Genomic DNA, 15,999 nt, shown 5'->3' with positions numbered 1-15,999 from the left:
CCCCCGACAGCCAATCCTAGTGATCAGTTCTTGAGCTGATCGCTCTCTATGCCTCTCCGGGGACAGCCCAGTGACACGGCTGTCCCCAGTACATCGCTGCCGTAGATCATGACGCTGTACGATGTAAATAGACTGCAGTTTTGTCGTCTAACAGTCCCTAGCGGCGATCACCACTGGTAGACTGATGATGTAGTAGAGCTCCGTCATTCAAGTGGGGATGCGCGTGCATCGGCGCGCACGATCCCCTGCAAAACCCCGCCCCAGGACTTGACACCAATTGGCGTTACGCGGTCCTGGGGCTGCCACCATGTGACTGCTAATTGGCGTTAGGCAGTCGCAAGGAGGTTAAATTCTTTCCTTTTATGCGTCTATTTACTTATTCATGCTTATTTCTATAAGATTCACTGTTTTCAAATCTACAAAATTGCTGTAATAGCGGACTGTGACAAGTTCAACTACTCCCAGGCAAGGGCGTAACTAGAGGGGAGAGCAGCACCTGCGATTGCAGGGGGCCCCCACTATAATTCAGATCAGGGTTTTTTGTGGCTACACTTGTTGTGGGTGTGAAGATCATGATGGCCACACTAGTTTTATAACCCTTGCAAGATGAGCCCCGGCTGTGAAAGGCACCAAGGGGAGTCAAGGGAAGGGTTGTGAACATGGTTCAGTTTTGCTGAAGGGCCCCATGAATTGTAGTTATGCCACTGCTCCCAGGGCTAAGCATAGCATCAGTAGAGAACCTGCAGGTTAAGTCCTCTTCAAGTTGAGAAGTTTTTCCATGTAAGCCACCACTTACACTAAAAGTTAGAACATGCAAGTGTAAACAGTAGAGAAACCGATACAACAGGCCCTGGAAGGAGAAGCTGCTAGGTTGTAACTATTGCAGTATGTACAGTCCTGTCAGAAAACCGCATAAGAAATAAAGGAGACAACCTAGTTGTGTTTCACTGGTCACATGCATCTATTAATAAGAACAAAGAATACTCACAAAGCTTTTTTTTTTCTTTTTTTTTTTATTTAATAATTTCTTGGCCGATATTTGGATTTAGGTACACAATTTTTCCTTGATCTGAGACAATTCTTGTAGATTCTCCTAATGAGCAAATCTCTACTGACACGGAGAAAAATAATTTTAGCCCGTCAAACTCGGTAGCTGTCATTGGTTAGCTTTTGTTGGCTGCTGGTTAAATGACTCAGATCTAAAGACTTTGATTTGTAAAATGTCCACCTCTCCTTTGGTCAGTGAAGACTTGCATGTCAGTAGAAACCTTTGCTCATTAATGATCAGTAAAATACAGCAGACACTCCTGGATCTCCATTCTTGGGGGATTTAGGGCTTGACCAATCTGAATAGTTTAGGCAACCAGTCTCTTATGCTAATGTTGGAAATGTTCTCCCCTCCACTAACCTAAATATACACCCTCAAGCATGGACGTTTATCAGATTTCCTTTTCTGTCACTGCATAATGCCTGTTTAGGGTTTAACTACATTGAAAATCACCTTTAATTTGCGTCTATGTTGCGGTTGTTGGTTTATAACTTATTGCCTTCTGCAAGCTGCTCATCGATGAGCTTCCCCACGGGGCTCGCTGAAGTGAATCACTTGTGTCTTCTCTCTTCCAATGCAGATATTTGTGGTAACTCTCTGGCACCTGGAGCTGTACATGATACCTCTGCTTCTGCTGCTTCTCTTCGCTTACAACTTTACCATGATCACAACGGGGAAGGTCAGCGCTCAGGACAACCTGGTAAGCAAAGACAAACATTGATTTTTGCCCCATGCGCTCATAGTTAAAATCAGAAGATCTATATGTTGTACCTCCAGAAGATTGTGTTTATCCCAAGGCAGTGGTCCAATTATCTTATAAAATATGTTCCTGGATGCTAGCCCTTCTTAAGGGAATAATAGGATTGCTTGCCTGTAATCCCTTTGTGACTACATGGGCTTCTTGTGAGTCATTTCTCTAAGTAACTGTTTAAAGCGGACCTGATTTCAGAACTTCCTCTCTGCTCTAAAAGATAGGCAACAGCATAATAACCATTAAAGAAAAACATTGATTTTGTATAGCTGATGCCAATCATGTAATAAATGTGCAGTGTGTCTACTTCCTGCTTTCGTGGAAGCAAACATATTGTTGACATCCTGTGTTTACTGATTAGCTGCTCTGCCGTGGCAGTCAGCTGACACAGCTGAGAGATCAAATTACAACTTGTGATTAGTCACAGATGAGTGGGAATTAGAGAGACTAAATTGTCTAATTACAAAGAATGTGCATTTATCTATGCATTCCTTCTGTCCTTTGCAAGACTTCCTTCTGTCCTTTGTAAGATTTTCTTTTGTGTGTTTGATTTGTACATATTTGTGAGAAAAATGTCTTTGCTTTCTCTCAATATGCCATTATTGCATGTTTCTACAAATATGTAATGTTACCATAAGTCAATGGAGCCTGAATTAACCTAGAACCGTTTTTGAAGTTATTGTATTATTACATTGTTCATTTAAGGAACAAAGCCATCTAAAACCTAAGTGAAAGTTGGAGTCACCTTAATTGCTGTAGCAACTGTTTAATCAAATTTAGTAAATGTTGATTGAAACTCAGCCAGCCTTGATTGCAGCCATCATTGTTGAAGCGAATTGTAACAATATATTGAACTTTGATATGTAAAGACGGAAGTGCAAGTTTCCACAAGAATGAAGAAGTTATTTCAGTTCATCTGGAATGGGATCAACAGGCTTTGGGAGTAAATGAAACCATAGTATGAACCATTTTTTCCCAAACTGAGAAAGCTCACAGCAGTAGTGGCCAGCCTGTCAAACTTACGCCAAGGAGGTTCAAAATCTCATCTAAGATGTCCTAATACATCTTAGAAGAGCCTTCAACGGACCCTCAGGAGTGCCAGTGTTGTGGAAGTGGCCAGCATGAAGTGCCATGGTATCCTCGGCCATTCTGCCAAACCATTGAATTTCCATTCTCTCCCCTTACATGATATGACTTCCACTAATATGGTATGATCAGTGGCCAGCCCACAGCTAGACAGTCCTAAATCATGCAATCACATGCTGAAGGGGAGGGGGGGAGGGGCAGGTGGGCAGCTAGAGCAGGAAGTGACAGATTACACAAGAGTAGCCAAGACTTCCTCAACTGCTGGGTGGCCTACTGTGTGTGCCCTTAGCGGCTGCGGCTCTCAAGCTTCAACCAGAAAGGAGAGAAGAGCTACACAAATGTTAGTTATTATTTTTATACTGTCCCCAAAGACAGTAAAGGTGGATATTAAAAGAAAGCCCCGATGGCAAATGCAAAATTCTTGTATGATTGATTTTAGATACCATTTCTAAAACTGAGATGTAAAGTCCTGTGTTTACAGTATAGACGGTTACTCTGTGCTTAGGCTGATGGCATGCACCCCAGCAAGAACATATTTTTATGAAATCAAGACAACCTAGTATTAAAGGGAGTGAGCACATGACCAGAACAGCACTTAGAATTCAGAATTCACACTTAGAAGCGCAAAACGCCGGCGATTTTTGCCGGCATTTGGCGGGAGTGATTTTTCTGCGATTTCATGTGGAAAAAATCACTGGACAGTGCAGCGCTTCTATGGCACTGAAACGCGATCACCGGGAAATCGCCTGAAAGTGGTGCAGGCTACGCGTTTGCTTTTCATGATTTTGGGTGATTTGCAGCGATTAGTGCAAATCGCCCAAGTAAGAACGGGCCCATAGGGTTTTATTACACTAGCGCTTTCAAAAGCGCTAGCGTTTGAGCGTTTTGCCAAAATCGCCGGCAAAACACTTAAGTGTGAATGGGGCCTTAGACTTGTTTAATGTCTAACCTTTTAGCAGCCCTACTATGCTCTGATATAGTTGCTGGATAGGGCACAGCCTTTGACATGAGACACTAGGGTTCGAATCCTGGCTAAGTTCAGTACCTGTTTAGTAAGGAGTTCAAGGCAAGACTCCCTAACACTGCAGGGTGGCCTCTCGAGCATGCCCCTAGTGGCTGCAGCTCTTCAACACTTTGGGTCCAACAGTGGAAAAGCCCTATGCAAATGTTTAGATTATGACCCAGGAGAGAACTACAACCTCTTGGCAAATAAGACATTGTAAAGAAAAAAAAAAAAAAATCTAACTCAGGTTTGTTAGATCACCTTTGTTTTGCATTTTTCTACTTTTTCTTTGTAAATATAACTTTCTGCCTATCTATTCTAATATACAAAATGCTTATGCACATTATGAGCTTCCTGAAAACTCAGTGTTTTGTGTTAAGCCATGTGACTCACTGGTGTAGGTGGATGTTTAGTAAAAGCAGGCTGTAGCCTTCGTCTGCACTGACTGAAGTGCTTATTCTGTAATATATACATACATTCAGTCAGAATGATTTACGCTTTATATGTGTTTTCTATTGCAGGAGGGAATGGATATTGGTGAAGACGATGACGATGATGAAAAAGTAAGTTTAAAAGCAAAGCATTCATTATTGACTCCTACCTTCTGTCACTTAACTAGTAACTCATACAATACAGTACATCACTCTGTTTAAAGTAGAATATGACAGCAGTCCAGTCTATAGTTACATAGTTTGGTTGAAAAAAATGCATCTATTAAAGGGAAGGTTCAGGGAGGGTGGTTAAAAAATAAAAATCAATTTCCACTTACCTGGGGCTTCCTCCAGCCCGTGGCAGGCAGGAGGTGCCCTCGCCGCCGCTCCGCAGGCTCCCGGTGGCCGACCCGACCTGGCCAGGCCGGCTGCCAGGTCGGGCTCTTCTGCGCTCCAAGGCCCGGCACTTCTGCGTCCCACGCCGGTGCGCTGACGTCATCGGACGTCCTCCAGGCTGTACTGCGCAGGTGCAGTAGTTGTGCGCCTGCGCAGTACAGCCCGGCGGACGTCCGATGACGTCAGCGCGCCGGCGTGGGACGCAGAAGTGCCGGGCCTTGGAGCGCAGAAGAGCCCGACCTGGCAGCCGGCCTGGCCAGGTCAGGTCGGCCACCGGAGACCACCGGGAGCCTGCGGAGCGGCGGCGAGGGCACCTCCTGCCTGCCACGGGCTGGAGGAAGCCCCAGGTAAGTGGAAATTGATTTTTATTTTTTAGCCACCCTCCCTGAACCTTCCTTTAAAGTTAAACCAGGAAACAAAATAGAGCAGTTGGGTGGTGTAATGGGTAGCACTCTCGCTGGATCTCCGGTTCAAATCACAACCAAGGCACTATCTACATGGAGTGCCTGTGTGGGTTTCCTCAGGGGACTCTACTTTTTTCCCACATCCTCAAAGCATACAGATAAGTTAATTAGTGTACCCCTAACAATTGGCCATGGACTACAATAGACGTATAATTATGGTAGGGATTAGATTGTGAGCCCCTCTAAGGGACAGTTGAGCTGGCCACTAACGGTCCAATTTCTAGCGAAAAATTGTTCGAGCGATCAGAAATTCTGATTGGACGAAAAATCGTTCACTACACCATCAACTAACCAATCATTGCTTCCTATCTATCACGACCACCAAGAAAATCCAAATTTTCGTTCGACGAAAATTCATTCGGGCGACATTTTTTTCACTCATTCATAATCGATTGTGTCCACCAATGGAGATTATTTACAACCAATCCGATCAGAATTTCTGATCGCTCAAACGATTTTTCGCTAGAAATTGGACCGTTAGTGGCCAGCTTAAGTGATAAAACTATATACTCTGTGCAGTGCTGTGGAAGATGTCGCAGCCTTATAAAAACTATTTATTGGTACAACTCTGTCAAAAATCCTTACATATCCCAGTTGATCCAGATGAAGGGGAAAAACTCTTACAAGGCTTGGGCCAATTAGCCTTAAAGTGAAAAAATCCAAACAATAAAAACATTCCTATCAATGTTCACAATACTTCCATTTTAAAATGTAAAGTAGTGTTAGTTCCCATTATTAATACCAATTAGAAAAAAATGTAAAAAAAAAGCTTCATTGCAACACATCACTTGTGCTTCATTTGATCTTTCATAGCTTTGCCCTATTTATGTTGGTCTATGAAGGCAGAGAGCACTTTCAGTTGGGAACAAAGGCTAACCCCTCCCATTTAGGAGGCTGGCCTTTGGTTGCTCTGATTCACCAATTTCAGCCATCAATTTCAATATGTATTATCCAGCCAGTAGGAAGCAAGCATTCATAACCGAGGCATACATCATAGTGGAGTTAATCCTTTTAGAAATAGCATGTAACATTGCATGTACACCTGAATTGAGAGGGAATTGGAGGGAGACCTATTTATTTACTTTTAAACAATGCAAATTGCCTGGCTGTCCTGTTGATCCCGTGCCTCTAATACTTATAGCTATAGACCCTGAAAAAGCATGCAAATTGGGCGCTTTGACTGAAGTCTGACAGGATTAGCAACATGCTTGTTCTAGGTGTGTGATTTAGACCCTACTGAAGCCAAAACAATCAGCAGGACTGCCAGGAAACTGGTGCTTAAAAGAAAATAAATATGGCTACCTCTCCATCCCTTTTAGTTCAGAGGTACTTTCAGTGCTAGTGAATAGGAGTCAGACTGCTGCATCTCCCTGCTCATAAGTTGGATAGAAGGGGGGGGGGGGGCAGGAGTGGGGTGCTCAGAGAGACACTAGCTGCACTTGCTTGTTGGGTAGGGATCTAGATGACTGCACTTGTTATATAGGGAGCCCGTTGGTAAACATTACAACATTACTGATTTTACTTCCCTGGTTGCCTACTGTTTAAAAAGGAACAATAGTGAAAATAACAATAAATAAAATTGCTTATTTTATACAATATTCACTTGTAAATTAAATTATTTAGTAAGTGTTTACCCTTTGTAAAATGTTTCCTTACTTTGATTTACAGTCTGAAATTTATCACTGATGGTGATAGTTCTGCCAGGTGATCTTTACTCAATGTTCCTTACTGCGAGTTCTATGCACAGAGGGAGGTATTGCTTGCTTGGCAATTGAAAAAAATGTTACTTCCCACAATGAAATTAAGTTACCAGATTGCAAACTGTCAGGACCACGGTGATGACATCACAGCGTGGGAGGGGTTTCAACACAATATCAGCCAATAAAGATTACTCGTGGGAAAGCAGGTATCCGCTTCTGATTGGAATGAAGTTCAATCATTTGTGAAAGTTGCTCTTTAAACACTCTAACCTGGATTATCGCAAATTCTTTCAGTTTTAAGAAAGCAAACTTTTGTTCTCTTTAAAGAGAAACTCAAATCAAGAATTGAACTTTATCCCAATCAGTAGCTGATATCTCCTTTACATGATAAATCTATTCCTTTTCACAAACAGACCATCAGGGGGCGCTGTATGACTGATATTGTGGTGAAACCCCTCCCACAAGAAACTCTGAGGTCCGTGGTACTCCTTTCAGTTTTCTGTCTGTGAACCTTGTTGCATTGTTGGGAAATAGCTGTTTAAAGCTGTTTCCAACTGCCCAAAAATCATGCATCAGCTACATCACCTGCCAGCAGTAAGAATGTCACCATGTAATAAATGTCAGAATGTAAATCAGGGATTTAAAAGATTTTACAATGGGCAAACACTGACTAAATCATTTATACGTAATTATTGTAAAAAATGAAGCACTATTTTTATTACATTATTTTCACCGGAGTTACTCTTTAAACAAGTTCTACATTACCAGCACCCTGTACACATACACCAAACACTGCTGCAGTGTTATCTGTGTCCTCTGTCATGTCCCTTTACACCTGATGCAGGCATAGCATATTGCAGATATGTAAATAATGCTTTCATGTACAGAAGCTGGGTAGGGGGAGGCTTGGTGAGAGCGAGGAGAAGTACAAGACACTTTTCAGAGCAACTGTCAGCGGAGTATGGTGTATGATTCATACATATATATACTTCTGCTTCAGAAGAGCACATGTAAACAACTGGAAGCTAAGAGAGTCCTCTGGTCTCTTCAGTATGACAAATACATGAGTAACACATAACGGCATCACTGATAAGGACAATTGGGGAATTTGTTATAAGTGCAGTAATACTTTAAGTATTTTTTAACACGTTAGCATCAAGTTTATGGCAGAGAGGATGTAAGAATGTGCAGCGCAGAGTCTAAAATCACTTAGAGCTCCCCGAGGTATTTTTCTTGTTTTCTTCAGGAGGGCTACAATTGCATGAGCTCAGTCAGACACCAAACACCATGTACAGCGATATTGATGGATTGATAAAAATAGTCCAGGCGAGTGAGCCGCAGCGCACAGCCAACAGCCATGAAAAAGCAAAAAGCATGTTTCTCCAACGAGGGGAAATAGAGATGTCTGTGAACCTTTTATATAGTGTGAGCATTAGCAGAAGCTCACGATCCCGATGCTGGGCGCGAGGAACATCTGTTTCTCAGGGATAGGGCTGATAAGTGGAATGAATGGTTCAACATGCTGCAAATAAGAGTCCATCTTCTGGGCTGTCTCTATCGTGCTGAAGCTGCAGGGGGATCAAGTGGCACTTGCTTTCATGAGCTGCTTCTCAACCTTGTACTGTGTGACTTTTATGCTTGAAATTTAAAACTTTGTTTTTAGTCTGAATAATGTGAGAAGTCATAATAGGATTACTCAGTAACTTCAGGTCTTCTCAGATATTTTTAGGGTCCTCCAGTCCTTAGTTTTGGCATCTGACCAAACTAGGAGACATCATTGTTTCAGTAGTACGTAACAGAACTTGCATGTTACTCCAGAAAGCTTTCATGTTTTGACTTCAGCAAGTCAAAATAATACGAAAGACCTGTACATGTGCTCTGTTTAGGTTTCCCATTACTATCGTTACTCCATCATCGGGGCAACACAGCGCTGTACAGGCATGCTTCTCAGTATTGTTATTGCCATAATAGTGGGCACCGAGGCCACCCGCTATGCAAACTGCGGCTAAAAATAGCAGGTGCTTGCAATGTTTTTCATTTTTTTTCAGTGGATTTGCAAGAGGGGGAGCAGTTAAGCTTAGGCATCTTAAAGGGGGAATTTAAGGTTAGGCACATGGGCGGGGTTTAGGGTTAGGCATTGGCAAGGGGTGGTGTTTGCAGTTAGGTTTCGGCAAGTGGGTGGTTACGGTTAGGATTCGGGGGAGGGGGGGCTGGTCAGGGTTAGGCAATGGAGAAGGGAGGGTTCTGTGTGAGCATAGGGTTAGGTTTAGCTGGTGTAAAATATCGGTAACATTTACTGATATTTTACTATTGGACTACCACTGTAATATAGCATATTGGTAAATGTTACCAGTATTTTTTACTATTGGTAATTTCCTTGCGCCTTTATTTCACATACTTGGCTAACTGTGTCGGGCAGGTCTGAGCGCAATGAACTTCTTTGGTGCTTGTCTTTCACTGATCTGCTGTGGCATATTGCTAAACCACAGCATGGGGTGGCTGTGCATGCACTTAAGATTCCCAGCAGAGGTTGCTGACCGACTATCTCTGCTGAAGATCATCTATTCCGGGTAATCGGCTTTATGAATGCTGAGAGGTACCAAAGTTATCTGTTGTATAGTCTATATGTAGGTTAATAGTTCTTAATAAAAGGGAACCTAAAATGAGAGGAATAATATGGAGGCTAGCATCTTTATTCCCTTATAAACAACACTTGTTGCCTGGCTGTCTAGCTTTAGGCTTTAGTTGTAACTCGCACACCTGCAATAAGCATGCAGCCAGTTGCGTCAGTCCAGACTCATGGAATGTGATCTGCATGCTCATTCTGGGCCAGTGTCATTAGAGGGAAAGCATCAGTACAGAAGTCAGGCAACTGGCATTGTTCTTTAGAGAATGAAGAGGACAGCCTCTCATTAGTTTTGTATCATTATTATTATTAAATTATTAATGTATATTGCGCTGGGGGCTCTCCTTGGGCCACATGTAGTCCATTTGAACGTACTATGTGACCCCCAGACTGTTGGCCCATGAGAAAAACCTTTCACAGGTACAGTGCAGCTTGTTTTAGGAACATACAGATCTCCTTTAAATAAATGTATTCAAGTCATGTATCATAATTACAGCAAATGAAATAATAGCTGCTGAGAGGCTGTCATTATCCAACTGCCCTCAGGTAAGGTGCTTCACAGCCAGACAACTGAAAAATAGAATATTTGTGCCTGGAGTTAAACTTTAATTTCTGTTCTCCAAGAAGCCAGTTCATAGATATAGCACCAGCTGATGCTCAAGGGCTACTTGTTGGTGCTGTACATATCATATATTTGCAGTTAGGGACAAAGGCGAGCCTTTTTTCTTCCTGTAAAGTTATTCATGTAGTGCCTAGGGCCTCGTTTCCACTTGTGCGCCGACATGCGTCTTGCGAGACGCGATGCCGGCACAGCTGCTCGCGCCTCGCAGTTGAATCCCTCTAGCCACGCTAATGCGTGGCTATGGGATTCGGACAGTCACGCACAAAATTATGCTGCAGGGCCTCGGATTTTTTCTCGGCCACTAATTCGGATGCCTTACATAGACTTCGATAGGCTGCTAAAAGTCATCCGAGTTTGGGCGGGAAATCGGCCCGAATTCGCAGCAATGGAAACCTAGCCTAAATAGTGTGGTTCCCACCTTGCCACATCTCATCCTTCAGACCAGTCAGTGTTCCTGTGACCTCCATACTGATGCTCTTAGTGATGATTTTTGTTCAAGAAGAAGAGAGCATTATTGGAAATTAAGTACAGTTAGGATTGTAGATGTTATTTGCAGTTTAATATCAAGTACAGTTAATAGAAAAAATGTTCACAGTGGTGTAGCAATAGGGAATGCAGAGGTTGTGACTGCATCGGGGCCCTTGGGTCTGAGGGGACCTCCCTCAAACACAGTATTAGCTCTTTATTGGTCATGTGCTGGTAATGATCACTTCTATAGATGCTTCGAAAAGTAGTAATCAGTAACAAACTGTTAACCATCCCTTTTTTTGCACCTCAGACACTGTGGTTGTCCTAGGCAGATTTTCGTGCACTATATGAATTCTGTTTAGAGTTCTTGGGGGACCAACATAACACTTGTACTGAGGCCCTAAGCTCCACCACAGAATGTTCCTAATTACATCATCCCTTGTAAAGTTTTTGTCTTTATCGCTACTATATGATACTATCATAGCACCTTGTAAAATGTAGGTTGCCCTTATTAAGTGAAAGTTGAGTCTGACCCTATTTTTAGTTTATCTCTGGCTAGGTGGTCAAAAAGGTTTGCAGAGAAAGTTAAAAAATACCTAATCAATCACTTTTTTTTTATTATTCTCGTTTGTAAGTCACAAACAAGATTTGTCCTGTTCACCTCCTATATATTTTCTGTGGACAACCATGCCACTGTACAAAACCATTGATTGGTGAGGGGGAGAAAGCATCGGCAGGGGGGGGGACTCACTTTGTATGTTGAAATTGTTAAATTCTAGTGAAAATGTTTTTTTTTTTTTTTTTTTTTTTTCCCAAACTCAGCATAATATTGACCCCAGCTGTACAGACAGCATCACCATGTTGGTTGGCGGTGGGTCTAAGGTTGGCATCATAGTTTGGCATGCCTAAACTGTCAACAGCAGACGCCCCAAACCCGAAACAGTCGGCGACCGGGGCCCAAACACAGAAAAGGGGCCAAACCACCAACAGCCCACTGAGGTCTGGTTTTTTTCCTTTTTTTTTTTTTTTCCCCCTATAACATGTAGACACTCTCACCCAAACTTCAGTCAGTCCCCCTGCGTATGTCCCGCTCCCCCCTCGCCCCCCCTGGTGGTTGTTTAAATGTTGTGTGATCTATTGATGCAGTTCTCTGCTAGATTATTCCATATATTTCCCTCACTGTCATGCCATCTATCTTCACAATACATCGCCATCTTACTGACCCATTCTTCCAATGTAGGGGGAGTAGAATTTTTCCAGTTTATTACAATCAGATTTTTGGCAATGATGGTCCCTATTTCTTTAATGAGGTTGCAGCCTGGGCTATGATATTTATCTGAATAACTAAGAATAGCTTCTGTGGCTGTGAGGCTAAATTCCTCCCCTAAAACATTCTGTGAGAAGACTATCACCTTATCCCAAAATTGTTTTACTATAGGGCATGTCCACCACATGTGTATTTCACTTCCTCCTTCTACACCGCACCTTCAACATGTCTTTCCCTGATGGTAGATTTTGTATAGCGTTTCTGGTGTTAAGTACCACCTGGTAATTGTTTTGAATTGGGTCAATTGTAGTCCGGAGTCCTAGACCTTCCAGTTATTTAACCATATAGTTGGCCAATTTATTTTATGAGCTTGATTCAGATCTGCTTCCCATTTTGCACAGTATAAAGGGAGGGGGGCATGGTATATTGTAGATCTTATAAATTCGTAGAGTTTTGATAATGCTTTAGGAGTTATTCTATTTAGAAAAAAAAGTTTTTCAAAAATGTTTAAACTATCTCTTAACAGTACATCTTTAGAGTGTAATTTATGCAGGTAGCTTTGTGCTTGTATCATAGCCCATGTCCTTTTACCCTTTGCATGAGTGATTAGACCGGGAATCCCTAATGTATGGTCACCTTTAAGATTTATAATACGTAGGTCACTATTTAACTGGTTTTTAATAAACCAGCCAATATGTTTACCAGGAGGGAATCCAGGGTTGTCAGCCAGCGAGGTCAAAGGGGAGGTGCCAGTCAATCTATGCCATTTCATGATAATCCAATGAAATGTTTTTAAGGTTGGTTTAACTAGGGGGTGTGAGCACATAATATATTGTTTATAAATATTGCAAGGAATCCATGTAAAGATCGAATGAAGACTACACTCCTCCTTCTCTCTCAGGGGCCATATTTTCCCTGCGTGTTCTTTAAAAGTTTCAGCTTTCCAGTCCAGGACTCTGGTTAAATGCACGCTCATATAGTAATTATTCACATCTGGTGCAGCCAATCCACCCATCTCCTTCCCTCTTGTTAAAAGTTTGTAATTTATTCTACGTTTGGATCTGCTCCATATAAAATTCTGAAAAATCCTATGCCAGTTTTGTGACCATGTGCTGGGGAGGGCCACCGGTAGACATCGTATTAGAAAGATAAGTCTCGGGAGAATGAGCATTTTAATTATATTAACTCTGCCCAATACATTGAAGCAAGGACGATCCCACATCTTAAGCTTTTTCTTACATTCTTTCATGATCTGTGGAAAGTTTACATTAAAGAGATTATCAGGATTACTGGAGAGATTTATACCCAAATATCTAATTTCTTGATTGGTCCATTTAAAGTCATTATGCTTTTGGATATTTGATTTTACTTGTGTGGAGCAACCTATATTTAAAATGGTAGTTTTGTTCTTGTTTGAAAATGTTTTAGAACATAATTTTAGCAAGTTATGGCTTGCTGCAGATTTAAACCTACCTGTGTTAATTCTGTCTGGAAATGTAGTAGCCCAGCCTTCTGAATGCTACTTATTTATAGCAGATTCAGAACAGTGAGATTTTATGTAACAAGGAATCAATCCCCGTTTGACATCTTCTTCCCCAGATGAAACACACTCTGCTTGATTCTTTACACAATGTTCTGTTAAAGGAAAAAGTTCAGACTGTAACATGTCAAAAGCAAGATCTTTGTGGTCTGGGCTATGATGGAACAATGACCTCATGGTTTTGTTCCACTGAAAGGGTGCAGCATAAGAACTTCACTGTTGGACATCTGCTTGCTGAAACAATATGCAAAATGTAACTTCAAGATGTTAATGAATTCTGAACTCTCTTAGGAAAACAGACTGCTCACAAAGTTGAGAGTTTTTTGCTTTCTTGATTGCCTTGACCCCTTGTGTGAGTGTTATGATTGAAGGAATAGAGGGGAGTACAGAACACATGCATGCACTGCTTTAAATTTCACTATTAAAATACTGCAGCGTTGCCATCACTCTTCAGACAAGACCTTTCTTGGATTTTGTCATAGGCTTCAGATAGAATTTTAAACAAGCATAATTAAGTTTCTCCTTTTAGTGTTAAATTCCCTTTCAGAACATGTTTTAATAGATTAACATCCTGTCAGCATTTTTGCCATTTTCCAGATACACGTTCTTCTGAGAAGTCCATTTCCAGCATCTGTTTCCCTTCTTATGGAGCCCAATATGTGCTGTCCTCTACATTATTGTGTCAGGATGATGCAGTAGACAAAGCATTTAAACTCTAGATTGTTAGGTTAGAGTTGATACATCCACATGGCCCACTTCGTGTACCGTGCTTAATGTACTAAAATATACTAAAAGAACACCTGCCGCTTCCTTCACTAAAGTAAAGATCCACACTGCATTGTGTTTAAAGAGAAACTGTAACCAAGAATTGAACTTCATCCCAATCAGTAGCTTATACCCCCTATCCCATGATAAATCTTTTCCTTTTCACAAACGGATCATCAGTGGGCTCTGTATGGCTGATATTGTGGTAAAACCCCTCCCACAGTGTGATGTCAGGACCATGGTTCTGACATCACACTTTGGGACCCTTGTCACATTGTGGGAAATAACAGCTGTTTCCAACTGCCAAAAAAGCAAGAGGCATCTCTTTCCACTGACATCACCTGACAGCAGTAAAAATGTCACCATGTAATAAATGTCAGAATGTAAATGAGGAAGAAGAAAGATTTTACAATGGGCAAACACTGACTAAATCATTTCTACATACTTATTGTAAAAATGAAACACTTTTTTGATTATATTATTTCCACTGCAGTTCCTCCTTAAGGATCAATTGTTCATGGAATTGACTGGTAAATCAATGCTGCTTTGTGAGGTGACCTTTTCTTTCTTTCTTTTGATTTTCTTTCTTTTCTTTTTCTACTTTTTCCTTTTTCATTTTCTCTTTTCTCATCCCTTTCTTTCCTTTGCTCTGGCTTTCCTTTTCCTTTGCTCTTGCTTTCCTTTTCCTTTGCTCTTGCTTTCCTTTTCCTTTGCTCTTGCTTTCCTTTTCCTGTGCCCTGGCTTTCCTTTTCCTGTGCCCTGGATTTTCCTCTGCCTTTGCTCTGGCTTTCCTCTGCCTTTGCTCTGGCTTTCCTCTGCCTTTGCTCTGGCTTTCCTCTGCCTTTGCTCTGGCTTTCCTCTGCCTTTGCTCTGGCTTTCCTCTGCCTTTGCTCTGCCTTTTCTCTGCCTTTGCTCTGGCTTTCCTCTGCCTTTGCTCTGGCTTTCCTCTGCCTTTGCTCTGGCTTTCCTCTGCCTTTGCTCTGGCTTTCCTCTGCCTTTGCTCTGGCTTTCCTCTGCCTTTGCTCTGGCCTTCCTCTGCCTTTGCTCTGGCCTTCCTCTGCCTTTGCTCTGGCCTTCCTCTGCCTTTGCTCTGGCCTTCCTCTGCCTTTGCTCTGGCCTTCCTCTGCCTTTGCTCTGGCCTTCCTCTGCCTTTGCTCTGGCCTTCCTCTGCCTTTGCTCTGGCCTTCCTCTGCCTTTGCTCTGGCCTTCCTCTGCCTTTGCTCTGGCCTTCCTCTGCCTTTGCTCTGGCCTTCCTCTGCCTTTGCTCTGGCCTTCCTCTGCCTTTGCTCTGGCCTTCCTCTGCCTTTGCTCTGGCCTTCCTCTGCCTTTGCTCTGGCCTTCCTCTGCCTTTGCTCTGGCCTTCCTCTGCCTTTGCTCTGGCCTTCCTCTGCCTTTGCTCTGGCCTTCCTCTGCCTTTGCTCTGGCCTTCCTCTGCCTTTGCTCTGGCTTTCCTCCGCCTTTGCTCTGGCCTTCCTCCGCCTTTGCTCTGGCCTTTCTCTGCCTTTGCTCTGGCCTTCCTCTGCCTTTGCTCTGGCTTTCCTCCGCCTTTGCTCTGGCTTTCCTCCGCCTTTGCTCTGGCTTTCCTCCGCCTTTGCTCTGGCTTTCCTCCGCCTTTGCTCTGGCTTTCCTCCGCCTTTGCTCTGGCTTTCCTCCGCCTTTGCTCTGGCTTTCCTCCGCCTTTGCTCTGGCTTTCTTCCGCCTTTGCTCTGGCTTTCCTCCGCCTTTGCTCTGGCTTTCCTCCGCCTTTGCTCTGGCTTTCCTCCGCCTTTGCTCTGGCTTTCCTCCGCCTTTGCTCTGGCTTTCCTCCGCCTTTCCTCTGGCTTTCCTCCGCC

The 15,999-nt window shown here is 42.7% G+C and overlaps 1 protein-coding gene across 4 annotated transcripts in view; it reads left to right on the top strand.

Moving 5' to 3' along the window:
- MCTP2 (multiple C2 and transmembrane domain containing 2) overlaps positions 1-15,999 on the top strand; it is a 268,191-nt gene that overhangs the window by 224,953 nt on the left and 27,239 nt on the right. For all 4 annotated transcript variants that reach the window (XM_068275141.1, XM_068275139.1, XM_068275142.1 and 1 more), the window contains exons 18-19: positions 1,629-1,748; positions 4,410-4,451. In XM_068275141.1, coding sequence (XP_068131242.1) covers positions 1,629-1,748; positions 4,410-4,451 — 162 coding nt within the window. The remainder of the gene's footprint in view (positions 1-1,628; positions 1,749-4,409; positions 4,452-15,999) is intronic.

This window comes from Hyperolius riggenbachi, chromosome 3, assembly GCF_040937935.1.
Source record: "Hyperolius riggenbachi isolate aHypRig1 chromosome 3, aHypRig1.pri, whole genome shotgun sequence".
Classification (NCBI taxonomy): domain Eukaryota; kingdom Metazoa; phylum Chordata; class Amphibia; order Anura; family Hyperoliidae; genus Hyperolius; species Hyperolius riggenbachi.
The sequence above is the reverse complement of the archived record's forward strand: the minus strand, read 5'-3'. Positions and strand labels throughout refer to the sequence as shown.